The sequence below is a fragment of the Diabrotica undecimpunctata genome, chromosome 1 (assembly GCF_040954645.1).
Source record: "Diabrotica undecimpunctata isolate CICGRU chromosome 1, icDiaUnde3, whole genome shotgun sequence".
NCBI classification, from domain to species: Eukaryota; Metazoa; Arthropoda; class Insecta; order Coleoptera; family Chrysomelidae; genus Diabrotica; species Diabrotica undecimpunctata.
Genome location: NC_092803.1, coordinates 149237846 through 149262468, shown reverse-complemented (window position 1 = coordinate 149262468; position 24623 = coordinate 149237846). Strand labels below are relative to the sequence as shown.

Sequence of the window (24623 nt, the reverse complement as noted above, 5' to 3'; positions counted from 1 at the left end):
GTCGGACACAAGATGTATCAGTTTCGTAGTCAAGGCAATATATCGGTAGTCGATGCGGCAGTCAGCCAATGCTCGAAGCATTTTATAATGATTTATAGTGTCAAGCGCATTTCATAGTCTACTAATATAAGAAAGATAGGCTTGTTGTATTCTGTGCACGTTTCTATAAGCGTTTTATTTTAATAACTTATAGATGATCATTTGTTCCGTAGCTGGAGCACAACCCAGCCCGTTCGCAAGGTTAACTGTACAGTTTGTTCACAAGCCGTTTTGTTATTATCTTCATGAATAATTTGTATGTATGGGAGAGAAAACTAATAGGTATGTAGTTCTTTAGGTCTGAAATGTCACCTTTTTTTGTGTATTATGGTTATTATCGCATTATGTCATTGGGAGGGGGTTACACCTCTTGTCAAACAAACATTGAACATCTTTTTCAACACATTAACGTTTCTCCACCTTCTTTGATTGGTCTATGACTACCTATTCTTTTGTTTATAAGATCTTTAGTAGCTTGGGTTAGTTTATCCTCCTTTTTTTTCCTTTTTCTTTATATTTTCTATGAGAGTTTTTAATCACAGTATTTATTCGCATGTTTGTCACCTTTATGTCTAATTCATTTTCATTCAGATGTTCTACTGCCTTAAGTTCTGAAGTTATTAGATTCTGATAAACTACTATATCTTCTATCGATTTCCTTTTATTAGAATGCCTCTCTGTTACCATTACTCTCCTCTCTCTTCTAATGTTGAATATGATAAGAACGGGGGGAAATACACCAAGATGATGTAAAATGTGACTGTGGGGAAATACAAAATATGGAACATCTTCGTATATGCAGAAACTGTCCCCATTGGTGTACCCTCGACCGTGTCGACTTGTGGCTCGCCAACAAATATGGAACCGACGTGGCCCGATACTGGGGCGAAATTGTATAAATGACATGTCAGGACACCATAAAGTAAAGTAAGTATTGTGATGGACTATGTACCATATCATAATTATCAAAAGGGTAAAGCACCAACAAATAGTAAAATGATAGATTGGCTAAAATCTAGACATATTCCTTTTCCTGCTAACATGCTTAGATTGGATCTACATGGCACTAAAAATTATTTAAGCCAAACATGTAAAATTTGCTATTGATTCCATTATGAAAAATAAGTGAAAAATGGCATATTAAAGCTCCACGATATCATCCAGGTTTAAACACGATAGAGCTTGTTTAGATAGCACTGAAAGATTATATTGGAACACGAAATTATGATTTCTTGTTCCAATATAATAATATGATAATATTGGAAAAAATTGTAGAAATTAGTGAAAATTATTGAGAATGATTTCTTTCAAAGAAATCATGATTTGATGCTGTCATAGAATCATAATTAATTTAGGTGAAGATTCGGACAGCTAAGATATATTCTCAGACTCAGACGACAGCGGGGAGTATTTGATTTAATTCCAAATTCTATTTTTTATTATCAGTCCGTCTTTTTTATAATTTATATAATTGTGTATGACAGAAGTTGTAAATTACTGTACTACTTACTTACTGTAGGTAAGTGTAGTTCGTTTTAAATTATCACAATATATTTATTTTTTCATTAAATAACATTGTTTAATAACCATTTAATTAAATGTAATTAATTCGTTATACAGTCATTATTTTATAAAACAATGATTCATGTAATATTTATAGGATATGTTCCAATATTTATGAGGACCGTGGCAACCCTGTATTATAAGTCATAAACGCATTCTAAATCCCTCCCACGGTTCGTAGACTTACTACGGTTGCCTCTTCCGCCTAACCAATGAACATAAGCCCGAAACTGTACTATCGTAACGTAATTCTTCCCCTTCAACCAATCAACACTGCAATCGACCTGCCCTCTACATTCAGTTTCCCCAAGCATCCCCACCCCAGTCGGAAGAGGCAACCGTAGTAAGTCTACGAACCGTGCATCCCTCCTCTGGTTTGCGCGTAGCTCATGTCTATTGTTATCCTGGGCGTACAAGTACCTAATCAATTATTATGAAATACGCTGTTTCTCTTCGCTTTTCTGATTGTGCGACAAAAACAACTATTGGTGTTAAAGCTGCTTTACATTAACAACAAATTCACAAAGAGATTCATGAAATAGCTTCAAGGGCAAATTAAAGGTGTACAAATTACAATTTGATATCCAATTTTGCCGTTATTGAGTTCACGAATTAATTCATGAAGAAATTAACAGAACATAATTGCTCCTATTTTTCTCATTTATTTGACGTTGATTCAGTGTCACCAACCTATGTCGATTTAGCACGAAGTATGGTTAATGTTTACTTTTTGATTGATATTGATAGTCGGTATTAAAGTCGCGTGCACCAATCGCAATAAATTGAAAATCGTAATAACTTTCTTATTTGGGGATTATAAAACAGGTAGACTAAAATGATTTTAAAATAATTTTGTACGTTATTTATTTGTTTGAATTTGTTCAGTAAGGAAGCAAAATTGTGGTATATTTAAAAATGTTTCGTTCGTGGGAAGAACCTAGTACTTATCGTGAAGTTGTTGATAATAATAATACCGAAAGAAGAGACGTCAGTATTAAAAAACCATTAAAGCAAAGTGTTTTGTCAGTCGCAGTGCAGACAGTGTGGTCCATAACAAATAAACCAATAGTAAGTAGAAGAAAAAGAAAAGACTATGGTATGTTCAAAAAACTAGATCACAATGATGTAAACACCACGTTAAAAACCATCATGCAAAGGTTGCAGAAATATGACACAGGGATCAAATATTCCGGTGAGACAGTAAGGCAATGTCTTCTAAAAAATGGCTTTACAATAAGAAATATCGATAAATCCAAATCGGCCATCAAAAAACAATATGTTTGCGACAGTTTGGCTGAAGAAATTAACCATTTCTTCCGCCATGAACCAGAGTTTAAGACTTCCTCCTTACTACTGCGTATTCAATCCGATTGTGAACATTTGGCATGAGCTAAAAGCATTGGAAGGAGAAATAATGTTTCGCCCAACCTAAATTCATTTGTGGTTCGCCTAATTGAATTAGAAATGAAAAAAGCACCAAATAACAGCTGGAAAAATAGAGTTGTCCATGTACTAAAAGAAGGAAAGATCTTATATAAATATAAAAGGGTTGTCCAAAGAAAACATTGTTATAGACCTAGATGATGATAGTGAAGCATACAAGATTCTGACCAATAGTCAGAAATACCCTATATACGGTTGCCTTCCATCTTATACACATATTTTACTATAATTTTTTTTTCTTTGTTGGGAGCTATGCCGATATCTTTTACCTTTATTTTACTATTAACTCGAATTAACGTTTTTCCTGTTGTTTGAAACGTTTGGCATTCCTTTCCTCAGGTAGCTGAGCTTCCTCCGTGGATGTGTTGGTTGTTGCTCTGGAAACCTCAGAGTCTTCTAACATTATTGCCACAAATTGAACGCATTGTTCCTGTAGTGATCCTTTCCCAAGTTAATATGCTCCTTTTCTAACTTGGCTGCACCGTACTGAAGACGACAAATAGTCAGAAATACGTATATACGGTTGCCTTCCATCTTATACACATATTTTATTATAATTTTTTTTTCTTTGTTGCGAGCTATGCCGATATCTTTTACCTTTATTTATATATATATATATATATATATATATATATATATATATATATATATATATATATATATATAATTTTTTTTAACTTAGTAGACAGGAGTAAAACACCGGTTTTTTAACACATCTAAATTGTTTGTTGCATAAATAATTTAATTCTGTACATAATTTTCACAATTTTTTTGAAAACTTTGTTTTTGTGCGGTAACAATAGATGGTAAATTTAAGTATTTTTGTAAGTATATAAATATTTTTAAATTTAGTATGGATAAAGTGTCGTAGGTAGTTCACAAAAGTTACCTTATTGATTACCTACTTATTTTCATTACCTTGTTAATTGTGATCCGATATATCGTAAAAACGAATTCTTAACTGTAATAATTCGTAATTGTCAAATTCGTTACGAACTGTAGTTTTTAAGTACACATAAATAGTTTTTACTGTGAAATAGGCCGACTCTGCCTTTGCTGGAACCCCCATTGTGTGTTTAAATAAATGCTTATCGGTTTTAAAGGATAATGAATCTCTTACGATAGCTTGGAGAACTATACTCCTGAAAGTAGTGACACTTGCCCTAAAACTTTATTTGAAGTCAAAAAAACTTTTATTTTCAAGATATTCACGAATTTAATTGACAAAGAACTTGATGAATAAGTTTATGAACTTTTTCTTGAACTTATTGTTGGTGTAAAGCCCACTTTACAAATCTGTCAGATTTGTACACAGGTTATTTGAGGTTATGTTTTTTAAGATTTATTTAATTTTAATTTGGTAATATATTTGATTAAATTTGCTTATATAAATAGAACTAAATACATTCCAACAAAAAAGCCTTTGAAATTGACATTCATTCTTCAAGAATGTGATTACAATAACTGTATTCCTTTGAAATATTATAATTTGAATATAACTGCAAAATTGTTTTCTATTAATCTTTTAATTTCATTAAAAGTTTCTATGTTAAATATTATCAAATGTTGACAGATATCAAGTAATATTGTAAGGTACTGACTGACCTATCATTAGTACTCTGGTCCAATGAGATTTAAGTTTTAATTTCAGTGGTCTTTAGTAAACCCTTCTCACTCTCTAATAATCCTAGCTTATCCTGCCAATTTCAAAATACAGCAAGAAGGGAATTATAATGTGAATTGAAAATTGTTTTAATCCAACTGCATTGTACAATTCCGCAGTACATTATTGTAAATACTTTTAAGTCTACTTAAAAAGTAGATTTTAACAATTTAGATTAACGATTTGGTTAATTCTGTAGTACACAGTCAATAAGAAAATGATTCAGATTGGTACGTATTTCGAAAAGAACTTTTAAATAATGTTTATTAAGCAATACCGTATTTTTCTTTCAAAAATTTGTCTGTTACTTTAATTTATCAAAATATGCCACATACGTTCATAAATGATTTGGTGATATAATAGTAAATATATTATGTTTATACTACAGATCGGCAGTTAACTTCATATAAAAATTAGAGTTTTAACATCATATCTGTATGTGGACTACTTTCTTTAATTGTCTTATATTGTGTGTGTGTCTTATATTGTGGAGCCGTTTTAACTGATTATATCGTATAACTATCAATGCTCAATGCTTTGGTTATCAAACATATTTTCTCGTTTAAAGAAGATTTGCTGTTTTCATATATAAAGCTTGTAGCTGAAATTAATAAAAATAAATAATTATCAATCAATATTTCATAAAAATTATAAACAATATTGCCCTTGTATATTTTTAGTTACAGATATTTTGTAAATGCTATTTTGTAAATTTAACAATAAAATAAATTTTTAAAATGTAACAAGGTTGTCTATGATTGCAAATCTTCCAATGTTTTACACGATTCCAGTAACAGTGATGCCAACTTGTATTCATTGTCTTCTTCGGTCAAACAATGTATTGTATGGGTTGCCAGTAATGTTATGTCCTTCAACGGACTTGGGGCGCACCATTCGTCATTCTAAAATAAAATACAAAAATTAATTTAATATAATAATCAATAAATACTCACCCTGCTAAATTCACAAGTGTAAGTGCTGTTACAGTTTACTTGAGAAGTATTTTATCTTTGCAATTTTTATTAATTTAAATTTAATAGATATAATAAACACATTATCATAATCTACAGGGTTAGGATAAAGTATCTATCCAACCAAATATTGTTGAAACAAACAAGACTCCATTCATGAAACTTTGCAAGCGAATACAATGACACATAATGCACATGACGCCATATTTTTTGTTGCTACTCTACTTCCGGTTTCATCGGAAACACCCTCAACTTATTTAGGGGAAGTGAATCAATCCCTGCAGTCCCCAGATTACAGGTGTTTCCTGGCACGGGAAACTAGTACCTGCTGAGTATCCCTTGTCCAGGGTCACAGATGAAGTCCACAACGACATCCATGTCGGAGAAGAAAGTCTTCACAACGGCGTGGAGGGCCGAGGCGCCAGCCCCCTGGTTTTAGGGCTTGAAATCAAAAAGGACACTCTTTCACCCTAGGGTCTAAAATTGACCCTAAAGGCGGATAAGCCAAATTGTGATTAACGGCATAAGGATGCAGAAGGCAAGAACATACTGTATTAAAGGTTAAAAAGAGCATCAATGGTAGAAAATCAACATGGATAGTAAACAAAGTCAATATCTTACTGATCGTGGAATTCAGAAGCCAAGATTCGACAAGAGGGGACAATCTCGGGACTGCGGCGCTTCTTCGGTCGTCAGCAAGCAGAACCCTCGTAAAAAGAATGGAAGTAGAGGTAACATGAGAGTCGGGACATGGAATGTAAGAAGTCTGTTAGCAGCAAGAAACTTGGATAATGCAATTTTGGAAATGTAACGTCTGCAAATGAACGAAAAAATTCGAGACATCACACAAGTATACAATGTACCAACAGTTGAAGAAAGATGGGATAACATAAAGACTGGTATCATCGATACAGCAACGCAAAGTGGAACTGTCACCCATTATAAAAAGCAAGCGTGGATGAAAGATGAAATAATCGAAATGATGGACGAAAGAAGACAGCTTAAAAATAGAAATAACTCAGAGTATAAACGAAAGCATAATCTGATTCGAAGAAAAATGAGGGAAGCCAAAGAGCTATGGATGCGAGCAAAATGTGAGGAACTAGAAGAATTGCAACGAAAACATGACGAATTTAACACACATAAGAAAATAAAAGAAGTTACAGTACACAAAAGAAATACACCCATAACATTAACGAATAATGAAGGTCATGCACTATCCCTAGAAGACGAAGTAATGGAGGAATGGGAAAACTACATTAAAGCATTATTTAAGGATGATCGAGGATCGCTACCTAACTTAAGTGCAAATACAGGACCATCAATCTTAAAAGCTGAAGTGGAAAAAGCCATACACCAAGCCAAAAACAACAAAGCCAGTGGACCAGATCAAATATACAGCGAATGGTTAAAATTACTCTCAAATGACAATATAAAAGAACTCACTGTACTTTTCAATCAAATATATGATACCAGTGAAATTCCATCGGACTGGTTAAAATCGATCTTTATTCCTCTACCTAAGAAACCAAACGTTAACAAATGTAGCGATTGTAGACTCATTAGTTTAATGAGCCATGCCGTTAAAATACTGTTGCATATTCTTCTAAACCGAATTAACAACAAGTGCGAAGAAATAATTAGTCAAGAGCCAGTTCGGGTTCCGGAGATGCCTTGGAACTAGAGAAGCACTATTTTCTATGCAAACACTCCTTCAACGATGTTGGGAGGTAAGAAAACCCGTATATATGTGCTTCATTTATTTTGAAAAGGCAATTGATCGCGTTCAGTATACCAGACTAATTACCGCCTTGCAGAGCATCCAACAAGATGAGAAAGACATCAAACTTATTGTCAAACTTTACTGGAACCAAACAGCCATTATTAATACCAACAACAGAGAAACAAAGCCAATCAGTATTGAACGAGGCGTAAGACAGGGCTGTGTACTATCTCCCACCCTCTTTAACCTGTATTCTGAGAATCTATTTAGGGAAGCTTTAAAAGATCAAAAAGGAATTATCATAGGAGGAGAAATAATTAACAATATACGGTACGCCGACGATACTGTGATTCTAGCTGAAAACATCGACGATCTGCAGGAGCTAATCAATAGAGTTGACATGGAATGCACAAATTGGGGACTGTCGATAAATATCGATAAAACTAAATACATGGTGACCAGTAAAGTGGATATCGGCGCAACCCAACTAATATTAAACCTACAACCGCTGAAGAGAGTTCGGAGATTCAAATACCTTGGATGTTGGATTACCCAAAATCTGGATCCATCCTTCGAAATTCGATGTAGAATTGAACAAGCAAGAAACTCATTTCAAAAATTCAAGCCTCTATTATCCAATAACTCATTAAATTTGGAAATCCGTGAAAAGTTTACAAGATATTACGTGTGGTCTGTACTTTTGTATGGATGTGAAACTTGGACTTTAAACGCCGATATCATGAATAAAATCGAGGCGTTTGAGATGTGGTTGTATCGAAGGATACTAAAAATTCCATGGACTAGCAGAACCAGAAACGAAGAAGTTCTTCGAAGAATGGGACATCAACGAACTCTATTAAATATTATTAAGAGGCGTAAACTAGAATATCTTGGACATATAATCAGAGGACCAAGATATGAGTTCCTTCGGCTAATTCTCAACGGTAAAATCGAAGGAAAGAAATGGATAGGACGGAAGAAACTCTCTTGGTTGAGGAATTTGCGGCAGTGGACAGGTTTGACAGCGGACCAATTGCTACACGTAGCGCAAGACCGAGATCAGTATAACAATATTATAAGCATGGTAGTCGCCGACTCTAAGAAGAAGAACGTCTGCAAATAAATATTTATTAATTACCGATATGCGATAGCAAGTGGCTGGAAATGCGCAACGAAAAACGGAATGCTGTACTACTTTGGTAACGAAGATCCATCTAATTTGTATGCTGTAGGCATTCTCGTAGGTAACAAAGTTAATAGAGCGGTACTTATTTTTACGTCAATGATGATGTTTTCAGACAGAGTTGCAATGATGGTAATGAACACAGAGAGGGTCCCAGGAAACATAATAAAGGTGTACGCTTCCACAGCTGATAAAGACGAGGAAGAAGTTGAAACGTTTTACAACCAACTAAACAATGATCGGAACCTAACAAAGAAGCATGAAGTAACACTCATATTAGGAGATTTTAACGCCAAAATTGGCAAGGGAGAGACGCTAGAATTTGGTGAGAGAAATGAGCGTGGATGTAGACTCTTGGAATTCTGCTAAAGCGAAGATCTAATTACAGCAAACACTTTGTTCGACCTACCAAAGTACAGACTGTATACCTGTTAATCACCAGCAGATAGAGAAACACATATTATCAGAAACGAAAATAACTTCAGTTTAATTAGGAACAGAGAAGTACAGACATTCAATAAAACCAGCAAAAATGTATCCATAGCGTACGTTCCTATTAGAGCAGTAAAGAGACAAAATTAAAAAGGTCAAACAAAAATAATAAACCTAAAAAACAATTTGATGTGACAAGATTAAGAGATACAAGAATAGAAATAAAAGTTAAAACTTTACTTATCTATAACGTTTTAGCTACGTTTGAAGTGTTCGATTACGAAGTGTTTGAGCTGTTTAAATTTTACTGTTGTTGAGGAAAAATTAACAAAATTAGCTGTTTGTTAGTAAAAACTCACTCGCTTTAGTAGAAAATTCAAATCAAAAAACTTGGTAGACCACTTCCGGATTTTAATATAACAATTACGCAGAAAGCTTCAATATCTAGCTCTTCAAATTTTAAAGGTCGTGTAAGGAAATTAAATAGAAATATATAATAAAAATAGCTGGATTTGTGGATGTGATCAACAAAATGCATTTTTCTGTTTCGTATGTGTTTTGTTTGGAGGCGATTCTTCATGGGCAAGACATGGTATCATTGATTTAGTGCATATTTACGAAAAAATAAAAACTCAAAGTATGGAGCCTGAAGCTGTCCAGGTAGTCAGTAAAGTGTCAAACGCAAAAATAAATATACATAAAACATACATTATAAAAAAGTATATCTAAAACTTACCAGAGTTTCCATATAATTAGTGAGAACAGTACTAAGAGCACCGATGTTTTCACTAAGTTGTGGTGAAGACACCAAAAACTGGGAGAGCCTTTTGGCAGCAACGATCAGAAGGCACTTCCCCAACTCTGTAGCTTCGTTCACAGCTGGAATAAGTTCTTGAGCTATGCTGTCATAACCATTGGAATAAAGTTGAACGATCTGGTACCTACGCAGTTCATCAACGTCTAGATTCCAGAGTTTCCCCAAATTGATACACTTAGCCATCCATTGTACGTGATCGGTGAAATATATTTTACCTGATTCGTTAACTGTGATAGTTTCTAACGTTGCTGATATTATTTTAAAGAGAAACTGTGTTCTGGATAAATTTAGTCTTATATCTGATCTGTTGCAGGATATTTGAACCTTTTTCTGTAGGTCCGTGAAAAATAAATTAACAACAGATGCTTCAAAAAGATTGTTAATGGGCTTGGAATGCTTAATAGAGAACGTAGTGATCATCAACAAGATCAAACTTAATTGGTAGTGCAAATGTAACAACTCGAAATTTACAATTTTCTGTTGTACCGCTAGCTCTACCAAAGGTTTTCCTCCGTTATCCCATATATTTTCATAGTTCAGAACGGGTTTTGGAATATTGTCAGTATCTTTAACCGTTTCCATGAAAGAATCGAGAAATTCTGTCGACAAGCTAAGAAATACAGACATTTGGTAGTCAGTTAAACCAGTATCTTGTCGGCAAAGACGTTCTTTGGGCAGTTTTCCAACTTTGTTTATCAATTTGCACGCACTTTCACTTACAATTTTTAAGTGTGTGTTCCAAAGAAGTTGATAAAGACCTGCAAGAGGAAGTATATTATAGTCAAAATATATATCAATTAAAAACATATTAAATATGATCAATTTCATATCATGAGTCATCTCTTATGGTATTTATTACTTATCCATCGGTGTCATCTCGATTTACGCGCGAAATCTGGCCTAAAATGAGTTTGCCAACCACACACACACACACACACACACACACACACACAATTTTTGTAGACCCCAGCTCAGAGTGACATGTGCGTTCCAATGGAACAGTGGGACACACATGTCAGAAGATCAAACCGGTACCACTCCGTTACGGAGTAGTACCTATCTGACCCCCAAGCTATAACCAACCACCCCTCACCATCACAGGACATAACGAATAGGAAGGCTTTGTACTGAAATTTACTATGGACGCCCTGGATAATACGACATCCTCTGTTTTACTTTATGCGGTTAAGTCACCTGATTTTAGGGATAGCTAGAAGAGCTTTTCTCCCTATGAATGACTGAAGTTAATTTTTACATGACTTTGGACTTGTGACCCAATATGTGCGTTCCGGAGAGCGAGTCACCGATCTAAGTCGGTGACTCCCCGCCCGGATTGTGTTTGCCAACCTGATACAAAAATTTACAGATCTCAAATTGTTTACCTTGCTTCATATGAATATTTGTAACACAATTCAAACAACTTATGGCAGCTTGCAAAAGATTTAGGTTCTGCATATCCTTCTGCCAAGCTGTAGCATATTCCCAAGACATGTTCGTCAAAATACAGTTGGCTTCGACACTATAAGGAAACTGTCTTCGCAGTAAGCTCAGATGTTCAAATAGTTTCACTTCTGCAACAGGATTTCCAGCATTGACTGCAGTTATCTGCAACAATTGAATGCGTGTTAAACATTTGTAAAATATGTACTATGAAACTATTAGCTCTAAAATTATTTTAGTGCTTTTGCAGCTCCACAACTCTTGTATATCCGCTGCCACTGTACTACACATTATTAGTTTATTGTAACTTACCTCTTGATCATTTTCTTTGTTTCTATCTTGATCCCCATGGGATAAAATACATTGGGGATTCACTCCAACTGTCGTCAGCCACTGGGCAACTAATTCGCTTACGGATCCTTTACCCTTTTGTAGAACATATTTGAGGCTAATATGAACCTCCTCTGGTTTCAATGTTGGCAGAGAATTCTCAACTGCCGGTGGTTTGGTCGACATGATTATGTTCAAAAGTGAAATGTCTTCAAGCTTACCTATAACATTTAAAACGAATTGAATGCAAATAATATGAAAAAATCGTTAAAAAGAAGTTTTAGCGAAGAAGATATCAGGACTTTCTGATAATACAGGAAAATTTCCGAATTTATGGTTTTTCCCATTCTGTGGTGGCGAAAGAGGCGCAAAGAAAAGAACAGAAACAAAATAAAGTACAAACGAACTAGCGAAGAAAGTATGGCTACAGGAAAAATGCAATGATATTGAACAAAGTTGAACAGAGCACAAGGACAGAAAATTTTACAGAAAGCTTAAAGAGAAGATAAGAATTGGAAACCTAAAAAACAAATGCAGATAAGAAATAAAGTATGCAAGGTTAAGCACATGACAAAATGTATATTAGACGGACATGCGCTAATATGACCGAAGTACTGCGGAAAACAATCAGGAACTAGTTCATAATCATAACAGGCTTCCTTACTGAATATGCGAAATTGTAGCAGCGCGAAAAAGCTGCAAGGATGTTGTGTTGAACAAGGTTGAGGTTCTTTAACCAGCATGTTCGTCTTCCTGAACTTCGCTTTCCAAATGTTTTTCCTTGCAGGATGGTTTGTAGGACAGCATATCTGTATTAATTTTGCATAATGTGTCTGAAGTACTGTGGCTTTCGAGATTTTATGGTGGTCAGAACCGCTCGGTTACTCTTCATTTTTCTGAGGAGCTCCTCATTTGTGACTCTGTGAGTTCACGGGATCTTAAGTATTCTCCGATATAACCACCTCTCAAATGCTTCCAATCTTCTGCACATATGTTCGTTCAAGGTCCACGATTCAACACCATAAAAAAGAATAGAAAAGACATGTCACCGCAGCATTCTTACTTTTATACCAAGAGAGAGGTTTTGGTTCTTGAAGAAGGCCTTCATTCGGTTAAAGGTGGATCTTGCTTTTCCGATGCGTGCTCTTGTCACCTGGTTGTTGGTCCATTCTTAATTTCTTATGGTGCCGAGGTAGTTGTAGTGCGTCACTCTTTCTACTGAGGTTTGGTTGAAGTAGAGTTGACCTGTTAGCTTTTTCTTGCTAATTATCATGAGCTTTGTCTTCTTTACGTTTATATTGAGTCCATATTGTTGACTCTATTACATGATTTATTCATCAGGACCGTAGGTTAACTGCAAATACTATGGTGTCATCTGCATATCTGATGTTGTTTAACCGGTACCCGTATAGTAAAAAGCCATTTTCAATTTCGTGCAAAGATTCGCTAAATAGTCTTTCATAGTAGAGATTGAAGATTAGAGACAAAAATACATCCTTGCCTCACTCCACGCATGATTTTCACGTATTTGGTGTGTTCACCTTCAATTCTGAGATTTGTGGTCAGATTCCAGTAAAGGTTTCTCATTATTTGTTATTGATTCTTACTTCTTTTAGTGTTTGCATCATCCGAGCGCGCTGTACTCGAGCAAACGCTTTCTCGTTTCAGACAATCAAGTAGACAAGCGTATACGTCGCAGAAGACGTCTCTGCACCTTTGGAATAAGACTTGTATTGAGAACAAAGCATCTCTCGTACCAACAGCAATTATGAACCCAAATTGGTTGGGGAAAATTTGACCTTCACACAGCTTGTAAATTCTCTAATGCATTATCTTTAGGAGCAGTTTTAAAAGATGACTCACGAGGCTTATCGTAAGGTGTATCATTTACAGTATGGCATGATAATTTCAAAAGTAAAAACTAAAACTATAATAATTTCCATAAACCAAATCCATGCCAAATTGGCAATTGAAGATAAAATAATTGTACAGGTAATGGAAACACAGTATCTAGGAATTAAATTCTCTCGCGACCAAAAATAGATGTAAAACAACAAATAACTGAAGCTAACATAATATCTGGATGCCTGGGAGACACTATTTGGAGAAAGATAATACAACTATTTGTGATTCAGATTATTTGATTCGACAAATACTTATGGATCCAAATTGTACTTTGCAGTGAACATTCTTTTATTTGACCTCATGTGAATGGATTGTTTAACTTACTTGAAAAATGAAATATGGATTCGCTTGAAATAAATGAAAATGTAGTTGATTTGTAACAAAATATTGTTTCATAGAGGGCGGCCCACTGAAGGTATGAATGCTTTTATTTCTTTCTAAAAGTGCGTTCTTTATATCCTGGCCTTAATCAATGGTGTGGATAGAAAGGGATGGCCTGTACTCAAATGTTATCCTTTTCGAACAGTATAACAAAAGACATGAATGTCAGCCTTTTATCTCTAGAGTTCAGTTCAGAGACACACATTGGTGTCAATTTTCTGCCATTCAAAGTAGATGGCGCCACGTAGCACAAAGTGTAAAATTTAGTTAAGAATTCTGCCTTTCTCTTTCCGAGTCTGTCATCGATCGATGATGCTTGATAAGGCTCAATAAAGGCAAAACGTGCAGCTTAAAAAAGTAGATTTTAGAGAGAAAATACAACCACTCATACCTTCTGTTGCATAATACGCCACTCTCTACAGAACGAATTACAGAAATTTGTTTCTGGAAAACCAAAGTCAATAAATCAATCAATCAGTTTATAACATTCTACGCCGTCTTCTGATTTCCAGTCTCCATTTATCTCGGTCGTTCCAAAGGTTTTCTTCAACTCCCCTCTCCCTTAAATCTTTATCGATTCGTTCTCTCCAACTTAATCTCGGTCTACCTTGCTTTCTTCTTCCATGCGGTGTCCAGTTCAATACTTTCTTTGGTATTCTGTGTTCATCCATTCTTTGGACGTGTCCATACCATCTTAGTTGATTTATTCTGATGTCCTCTGTTATATTGTGATTAACACCCATAATTTTTCGTATTCTTTCGTTTCTAACTCTACCTAATCTTGATTTTCCAGCCGCTCTTCTCCAGAAGTCCATTTCTGTTGCTTCTAATGCTTTTAACATTTTTCCTTTCAGTGGCCATACCTCACTTCCATATGTAAAAATGCTTTTTATAATGATGTTATAAATTTTGTGTTTGTTTTCTTTGGAGATTGTTTTGTCCCACAGTACACTGTTTAATTGACTAATGGCTTGTCTTCCCTGGTTATTTTTATGTTTAATTTCTTCGTCTAATTTGCCATCGTTGGTTATTTGCATGCCTAAATATTTGTATTTTTGACAGTGATTTATTTCTCGCTGTATTTCTTCCAACATTAGATTTTGTTGAATTCCTCCAATATACATATGTATTCAGTTTTCTTGATATTTACTTTTAGCCCCCATAATTCGTATTCTTCGATAAGTTTGCGAATCATATATTCGAGGTCTTCATAGTCTTGGGACATCACTATCTGGTCGTCTACATAACTCAATGTGTACAATATTGCGTCGTTTAGAGGAATTCCCATGTTTCTGCATTTTCTTTTCTACGTCTTCATCGCTTGCTCAGACTAGATCTTAAACAAAGTAGGAGACACGCAGCATTCTTGTTTGAGTCCTTTGCTGATAGTGAAACCCCTGGAAACCTCCTGGCCTTTCTTTATTTTACTTGTGTTGTTCTTGTACAGGTTTTGGACGGCCTTGATTAAGGTTACACTAATATTTCGTTTCTCGGGAGCTTCCCAGAGTTTTTGTTGTGGCACACTATCATAAGTTTTTTTAAGGTCCACGTAGAGATGTATTGGTTGATTTCGTTATACTTTTTTTTCGATTAGCTAGGTAAAGTAAACAGATGGTCAATAGTTGATTTACCTGCTCTAAAGCCGGCCTGTTCTTCGGTCTCCGTATCACAGAATTCATCTTCCATTCTCTTTTTGATGAGTTTCCCGTAAACTCTCGAGATGGTGCTAAGGACTGCGATTCCTCGATAATTATCACATACATCTTTACTTTCCTTCTTATGTATTGTCGTGATAAACGATGTCCTCCACTCCTCCGGTATACTCTCTCCGTTAATACATTTTTGGTAAAGGCTGGCTAGCTGCTTATATAATTTGCTTGTACCGTACTTGAGTAGCTCAGATGGGCCTGGTGATTTTCTATTCTTTAATGCTTGGCATACTCGTGTTACTTCTTTGTCGTCAATCCTAATTGGGGAAGCTATTGTATGTACTTGCACCTCTGACTGTGTTTGAGGTGTTTGCAAATATTCTGCCCTTTCTTCCGCCAGTAGATTTCCTAAGTATTCGTCCCATTTATCTAGGCCGATCAGTGAGATGATGTCTTTAGTCTTATCCTGTTGAAGAGATCGAAGTATTTTCTAGTTTTCGGTGCTTCTGCTACCCCCCAACTAAGTGTTTATTCTGGAGCAGTTTCTTTTACAATATTCGTTTTTCTTCTTAGTTATCGCACCTCGTACGTTTCTTTGGGCTGTTCGATATTCGTTTTCACTTTGATCAGTATTTATATTTAAGTGTTTGTATTTATCTCGTTTAATCTTTATTTTTTCTTCGATTTCTTTATCCCACCAATATGGCTTCCTTCGTTAGGTTTTTTCATATTTACCCAGGGCTTCTTCTGCTGCACTTTTGAGACATTGTTTTATGTAATTGTAATGGTGCTCAACACTATCAAAGTTTTCTTGTAAGAGCTTTTTATCGGGTCGCTTTTTGTACAGTGCTTTTGCGCTTTCATGATTGAGGCTACACAAGTTGTATTTGGTTTCTATTGTTTTTTGTTCTTGTTCCTCGTTGTGTTATTTTTTCTTGGCTAGTCGTATGGGCATTATTTTAGCCTTTACTAGGTAGTGGTCGCTTCCACATGTGCTTCCTCTAAACGCTCTTACGTCTTGTGTATTGAGTTGCGTATTTTGTCGGGCGATCACATAGTCTATAATGGATTTCAAATTTCTTGATTGTTGGACCCAAGTGAATTTATGTATTTTTCGGTGCTGGAAAAAAAGAAGCCGTTAGGTATTCTCAGATTGTTTTGTTCACATACGTTGATAAGCCTATCTCCATTGTCATTTCTAGTATCTTCTCCGAATTGACCAATTAACTTTTTTGCCCGTTCTCGCATTTAGGTCTCCTAATAGGAGTATTTAAGACAGCGCTGGAGGAAAGCACAGAAGGCATAAAGATAAATGGAGAAATAATTAATAACATAAGGTATGCTGATGACACTGTGATTCTAGCAAGTAGCATGGAGGAACTGAGTTACCTAATGAGTAAGATACAAAAAACAAGTGCACAATACGGACTCAGACTAAATATCACAAAAACCAAATGGATGTTAGTAAGCAAAACCCAACAATCACCACAGCAACTGATATTAGACAATGAAAGAATTGAACACGTGGATTCGTACATCTACTTGGGAACAACAGTTAACTCAAATTGGGATCAAGCGAAGGAAATACGTATAAGAGTAGAAAAGGCAAGAGCATCGTTCACTAGCATGAAGCAAATTTTCACCTCTAAAAGCCTCACCTTACCTCTCAAAATTCGACTTCTGAAATGTTATGTATTCCCGGTTTTGTTGTATGGAATGGAGGCGTGGACAATGACCGCAACATTGATGAAAAAAGTAGAGCCCTTCGAAATGTGGGCTTACCGACGTATATTACGTATATCCTGGACTGAGCACGTGACCAACGAAGAGGTACTACGCCGGATAGGTAAAGAGAGAGAGGTAGGAATAAGTATAAAGAAAAGAAAGTTGGAATACTTGGGTCACGTTATGAGACATAATAAATATAGAGTACTACAACTGATCGTTCAAGGGAAAATAGACAGCAGAAGGTGTCCAGGGAGGAGAAGACACTCGTGGGTCCAAAACTTGCGGCAATGGTTCGGATTGTCATCTGCTGAACTATTCAGATCTGCCGTAAACAAAGTCAGAATAGCCATGTTGATTGCCAACGTTCGGAACAGACAAGGCACATGAAGAAGAAGAAGAAGAAGAAGAGTATTTCTCTTGATGTTCCTATTTTTGATATTTCGTAAAATGGTTGCTCAAAGAACTCTTCTTTATCTTTTAATAAAGCGTCCTCGTTTACTGCATAGATGCCAAGAATGGTGACTTTACTACCATGCAAGGTCAGGTTAAGTTTGATAATGCGCTGATTCACTGCTTCCCAGGATGTTATGCAACTTCTAAGTATTTTTCTTATAAGTGTGGCCACTCCTTGCTGGGCTCTTTTATCTCTCTGTATTCCTGAGAAAAAGTGATCGTATTCTTCTAGGTTTTCTGAGCCTTGCCCTTTCTTTTTAGTCTCGGTAAGTACTAAAATATCCATTTTTGATTTATTGGCTTCCGAAATTACGTCGTTGAGTTTATTGGAGAGCCCTTGAACGTTCCAAGTACCAATATTCATAGTCCGTTTTCTAAGCTTAAGTCGTCTTCGTTTGTTTAATCTATACCGAAGCCTGTTACTGGAAGTTTTAACCTTTAAAGTTTTTAACAAGTATCGAGGGGTTAACCCGATGCCTCAACCCCCGCCCGGAGCTTTGATTTCGGTGTGCCGGTCCTAGACCGGTTGCCTTCTCTACGGCTCAGAGACCTGTCTTTCCTTTATTCCTTTTATTTCATCCCCTAAAAGTTGGGTTGCCACCTCCGTCATTGGATCCCCAAGCGGTTGTGGTCTTCAACCGTTACCCTGGTCAAGGGACCCTTAGCAGGTACTAGTTTCCCGGGTCAGGAAACACCTGGAATCTGCGGAAGGCAGGGATCGATTCACTTTTCCTGATAGGACTATCCGAAAAGGAGTTCCTACCCGCTACCTACCAAAAGTATTTTCAAATATTATTTCCATTAGAAATACAATGCATGAAATCGTTAATGAGGCAACCAATTTATGTATCGAATTGTATTAACAGAGCACGAAAGATGATTGACAAAGTGAACGTCGAATTGAAGTATTTGATTGATTATAAAATTGTTTAAAATATTGATTTACTTTTAAAAGTCAGTGATGTGTTTCTTTATTTTGACCCTTAGCAAGTCGATAATGTCTGTACTACATTCCTGGATGACAATAAAAGTGTACCATTATTAGTTAAGAATAATTTATCAGAAACTTCTCAAGAAACCGTGAAAATATTAGAAATTTTGATTACAATACTGTTCTAATTTAAGACGTTTAAAAATATTTATAAGAAATGCCCTAAAATATCGAGTGTTGAGAATGTTGAAAAATGAGAAAATATTGATCTGGTAAAAACGATTTACCTGAATAATACGTACCTATAAGCAGAGACCATGCAACATTCTCTTGGGACAAAACTTCCATATCCATATCATCCAAACTTGTTCCCGACTCCTCCAACTGCACTTCCATTTCAAACTTATGGGCAACGTTTTTACACAAAATGGCGGCCATAAGAGCCGGAAACGGACGTGCGGAATTGGCCAGAACTTCTCTGATTTGGCACCAGAACTTGGATTTCTCCCCGTATTCTGGGTTAACGTCCTCTTTGGATATTTTCACGAACGCGTATATAATATCTGCTAGTTTTTGAATTTCTTTTTCTAGATTTAGGTTGATATGCAGGGACCTATTGACCCAATAATTGACTAGTAAATCGAAAAGATTCTTGGTTGATATTTTTAAGTTTGTTAATTTTGTTTGTAGTTCGGAAACATTTTTCATTGTTCCTAAAATATAGGGCTTGAAAATAATTTCCGAGACTTTGAATTTCAAATCGTCGTCCAGATTTGGTTTAAGACTGACAATATCTGGCTTAGAACAGTCAAAAACAGATATGAATTCTGATGGGGAGAATTTTAAACTATCAGTAAATTTGACATGAACTTCTGGAAGATTAACATTGTCATTAACAATACTTAGATCTAGTAATTTTTGCAAATTTTTCATTTCTTTTACATCTATATTCAAGGAAAATTCATTATGTGATTCGTTTCCGTTTTCTGCTTCAATGTCTACGGGATTCGTGATGAACACAAATAATTCTAATAAAAGACTAGCATTTTGGCACAAAATTTTTAAATTTAGCGATTCTTCACTTTCTAATTCATTTACAAAATACTGGACACAACAAAGACTTACTTCAGGAGGCACATTTTTGTTTCCCAATAGCATTTCCACCATCTGAGTCTTCCCTTCTATAGTTTTTAGTTCAGTACAAGTGTTTAATGACTCATTTAACAGCCTGTCATTATCTACTAACTCAGATTTTAGTAGATGTCGGAATTTTTTGTATAAATGTATATCTCTGGCTCTCTTATTGTTCTTTTCAGCAAGAGCAAAGTGGAACGGCACAGAAAACTCTTTTACCTGTCCATCATTATCAATGAACAAAGTCGTATACTGGCAAATAAATTTGCTTTTAGAAGTATTACTGAAACCTACTAAACCATAATTAATATATAACAACCTACTGTGCTTGGAGGCTGTAAATATTGATATTCTAGTTCCTTGTTGCACAGAAAATATTTCTAATGTTCCTTTTCTGGGAGAATAAATCACCAAAAAATGAGCTACCTTATTGCCTAATCTATGTTTTGATTTCCTTTCATCTGCGACTTGAATAAATGAGCATTGGGCGTCTCTATAGCCCTTAAACATTCTAAGAACTATCCCTTTGAAAGTATCTACCAGTAAAATACGGCCTAAACTATCACAAACCGCAGCCAACTTATGATCTGGAGATAGAATTATCTCAGAGGACGTGCGTCTAAGGTCACATAGTCCAAATCGACATCCCATGGCATCGGCAGGCTGCACTGCTACAGATACTTGCTTTTCTTGAACAAACTTGTTTCCAGTTAACCAGCTCCTGCAAAAAATAATTTTTATGGTTTACATAAAAAAAAACATGTTAATTCTCCTTTTTAAGTTGGCTTTCCTAGAATGATTTGAAGGTTGCTTGAAAATCAGGTTAAGCAATGTAGTAACACATATAAAAGAGAAATCAAACGGGAATTTCTATTCTAATACCTGACCAATCTCATAAATTATCAAAAAGAAAAAAAAATAATAATAATATACCTAATGATGCCAACTAAAAAAATAGGTAGTTTATGGAATGAAAGAATGGGAACAGTGTGCAATTATTAAAATATTAATCAAAAACTAAAGAAAATGTACCTTATCCTTACCATCTCCTTATCAAACTTAATTTGTAACTATTGTATACAGCAAGCCAAAAATAATAAAGCACCTGGACCAGATCAAATCCCTGCTGAGCTACTTAAACTTTTGGACAAATAAAACATTATATACTTAACCACTTTCTTTAACAAAATTTACAATAAAGGAATAATACCAGATGATTGGTTGGAGTCACTGTTACCATTAGAAAAGCTGGCCCGCCAAATGCAGTGGTTTTAGACTTATCAGTTTGATGAGACACACATAAGATACTTTTAAAAATTATATGAAACCGAGTATTCCTTCTGTATGAAAGCAAAATGGGTAATAAGCAATTTGGATTTAGAAATGGTCTAGGAACTACAGAAGCACTATTTTGTATGCGCATTCTATTACAAAAAAGCTGCGAGTTATGAAAGAATGTTTATGTTTGTTTCATCAACTTTTAGAAGGCATTCCACTAAGTACAACACAATACACTTTTCGAATGCCTGCGGACAGCAGCACATGACTACTACAATATAAGACTGCTAAAATACTTATTACAATCAAATTGCCTCTATCCAAATTGGAGATAGTCATACTGAAAAACTACCCATCAAACATGGAAGGGTTGTGTTTTGTCACCTAGTCTTTTTAATCTATACTCTGGATAAATCTTCAGGGAGGCTTTGGATGACAGATAAGAGGCAGAAAGTCTAGGCAGAGAAGTAATCAACAACATCAGATATGCTGATGGTACAGCAGTTCTTGCAGAAAATTTACAAGATCTCCAGACATTAGTAAATCTAGTCAGTGAAGCAAGTTATCGGAGAAGCATTAAAGTTAACATTTCAAAGACAAAGTGGATGACAGGTGGAAAGATTAATGTAGATCAAGGTCAGCTTTTGCTTAATAGAGAGAAGATATAATGTGTAAACCATTTTAAATACCTTGGCAGCTGGTTAAATGTAAATTGTGACTCTGATGAAGAGATAATAACCAGGATCAAAATATCACACAAGGCCTTTATGACTTGGAGACCAGTTTTATGTAAGAGAAACCTGTCGATACATATTCGCAAGAAGGTTCTGAAATGTTATGTGTGGTCTTATATATTATATGGTTGTGAGACATGGAAATTAAAAACCATGATGCTTAACAAATTAGAAGCATTCAAATTGTGGTGCTATAGCAGGATTCTAAAAATATCATGGGTTTAGCACACTTCCAATGAGGATGTTCTTAAAATGACGAATTCAGAATGCCTGCTCACAAACATCATAAAGAGGAGAATACAGCATACTTCAATCATATAATTGGAGGACCTAAATAGCATCTACTTTGCCTTATAACACAAGGAAACATGGAGGGAAAGAGACGGATTGGTTGAAATAAACTTTCATGGCTGTGTAATATTAGACAAAGGTGTAGTGCCACAACAGAAGAATGATTTCGTGCAGCAGCCAATAGTGAAAGGTTTCTGGAAATTGTAAACATGATGACAGCCAATGTTTGAATACATACACGGCACCCAAAGGAGATATAGAAGGTATTAATATTAATTTACTTCTACAATTTTTAAATTACAATACTAATAAAACAATTTTTATTTAGTATTTAGTATTCATGGGTATAATTGCTTCATGCTTAAATAAATATATTAATGTGGTATTATGATTTATTTCGAATAAAAGAAAATAGAAAAATGAAAATATCTTTTTTTGTGATGACAAAAAAAGTTTTGTTAGGTTTCTGGTATTAGAAGTAAATTTAAACAATATATTCCTAATATTTCTAATTTGTTTCAGATAATTTGACCTTGCTTTCAGTTATCAACATATTATTAGCTTATCCAAGGCTGCAAAATTGATTATTTATTACAAATTGTAAAAATAAATGTCACAGTTACAGAATAATGCTAATGGTTACATTTTCTGCTTCTCAATATCCTTCTATTTGGTCTACTCTTAAGACATATTCAGATCTATACCCTTCAGATTTTTCTTCTGTTTCAGATCCTATCTGGCTTCACCAATCCAACCATTTGGCATTTCATCCATCTCCTCCTTAATTTTAATCACTTTATTTGGTAATATTTCATCATTCATGATTTCTAAATATCACAATCATGCCGATTTGACTACATGGGCTAATTTCTCTATATATATTCATCATCTTAATGAAATTTTTTTTTTTCTGTAAATTAAGATGAGTTTATGATCTTCTTCCCTGAATCCTCTTAGGTTCATCATAGGATTGTTTTCTATATATTGATTTTCTTTTTTTTTTCTTTTTTCTTTCAGAGTTAGTCTCCAAGTCTCACTTCCAAATTTTAGATATCAGCACCAGAAGGGAAAATAAACTCTAAGAATTATTAATTATGAAAAATGGAAACATTGATAAAAATATCATGAGATATAAAAAAAATTATAAATATTTAGCAATGAAATAATGCTAAAGATAAAGTGAGAGCACAAATGACCAAGTATTAAAAGAGACAGAAAGGAGAAAAAGGAAGAATTATTAATATTAAAGACAATTGAGTTTAATACCTTTTTATGGAATTATTTTATAATTATGAATTATTAATATAACTAAAATTATTTCATGAAAATTTTATAATTACGGAAGAAGATAATTTACTTACGGCAAGGTATTTTTTAACTTATTAGCTACAGCTTTAGCAACATCACTTAGAACAGGCTGCCCTCCTCCTTCTAATGCATAGTGGTACCCTAAAAAAGGTTTAGAACCAGCTGCAACAACCAATGTATTGTTTGGAGGCACAGCCCTGTATTTTGAATGAAAACCTCCACAAGTCGAAGCTGTCAACAGATGATCAAATGTGTTGGAGAGATTTAATCCTACTACAACACTATCATTAATAACAGATTGATCTTGAAAACCCCATTTTTTAGGAACCAAAGGAGGTATATCCTGATTTTTTGGTTGGTTACGGCAGCTTCTTAAAGTTTGAATCAACTGTATACCATTGAGCACACATAAATTACTTTGGTACTGCACATATATTTCTTCTGGGTGTAGATATGGTGATAAATCAGGTCTTGGATTATGTTGGGATCTACATTTTATGGTTGTTATGTTTTCAGCATGAAATTGTTCTTCAAATAACAATTCACAATTCTCAGAGTAAAATCTTACATGTCCGGAATCAAATCCTATCACAATGCATGTCCATTCAGGACCTAAAAATTTGAATAAAAAGACAGTGGTTCCTTTTATAGTAAAATTGATGTATACCTAAACTAGTGTTACCATTTTGGCCTACAACAGGTAAACATAAAACAGCTTTTACTTTATCATAGTCATGGATGGGTCCTGAGTAAGATATTTGAAACAGATTCAGGGAGGATTGAGGATCCCATTTTGGAGTAAGAACCACAATTTTTCTTTCATTTGCAATGACAAGCAAATCCCCAGTAGGGCATGCAGACAGTTTGCAAGATTGAAGCCAGCTGTCAGTACCTAAAATTGATACAGATAAAACCAAAAATACTAATGATCATTATTTATTACCTCTTTGGTCGTCAGTTGGGAATAAACATTTCCTTATTTTATTAATTTCTTGTATACATGCTGTCACACGAATTTCGCAGGACATTTTATAAAAAGAAAATTCGTCATTACTCTTTGTTTACTAATTTCTTAAATTTGTCCATCCAGTCAACAGTCAAATTTAGACAAAGTCAAATTTAATGACATTAAATGTCATTTTCCAGAATTACCAACAGCTTAAGACATAAAATGTTAAATCACCACGGTAAATGCTGCATAGGAAGCAGAGATATGTAAAAGAGAGA

The 24623-nt window shown here is 34.9% G+C and overlaps 1 protein-coding gene across 1 annotated transcript; it reads right to left on the bottom strand.

Moving 5' to 3' along the window:
• Positions 1-5332: 5332 nt before the first annotated feature.
• On the bottom strand, positions 5333-24521 carry Rab3-GAP (Rab3 GTPase activating protein). Its single transcript, XM_072520182.1, has 8 exons — positions 24340-24521; positions 24064-24288; positions 23450-24008; positions 18954-20506; positions 11587-11825; positions 11217-11439; positions 9754-10592; positions 5333-5610 (listed from the first exon to the last, which is right to left on the bottom strand). Exons 1-8 carry the CDS (start codon positions 24422-24424, stop codon positions 5461-5463), a joined length of 3873 nt encoding a protein of 1290 aa, XP_072376283.1. The 5' UTR covers positions 24425-24521; the 3' UTR covers positions 5333-5460.
• Between the last annotated feature and the right edge of the window lie 102 nt (positions 24522-24623).

Coding starts and splice junctions, on each gene's coding strand:
- Rab3-GAP (XM_072520182.1), bottom strand. CDS start 24,424: ATGTCCTGCGAAATTCGTGTGACAGCATGTATACAAGAAATTAATAAA. Junction 24,009..24,063: donor AAATGGTAACACTAGTTTAG/GTATACATCAAT, acceptor TCAAATTTTTAG/GTCCTGAATGGACATGCATT. Junction 5,611..9,753: donor CTAATTATATGGAAACTCTG/GTAAGTTTTAGA, acceptor ATTTTATTTTAG/AATGACGAATGGTGCGCCCC.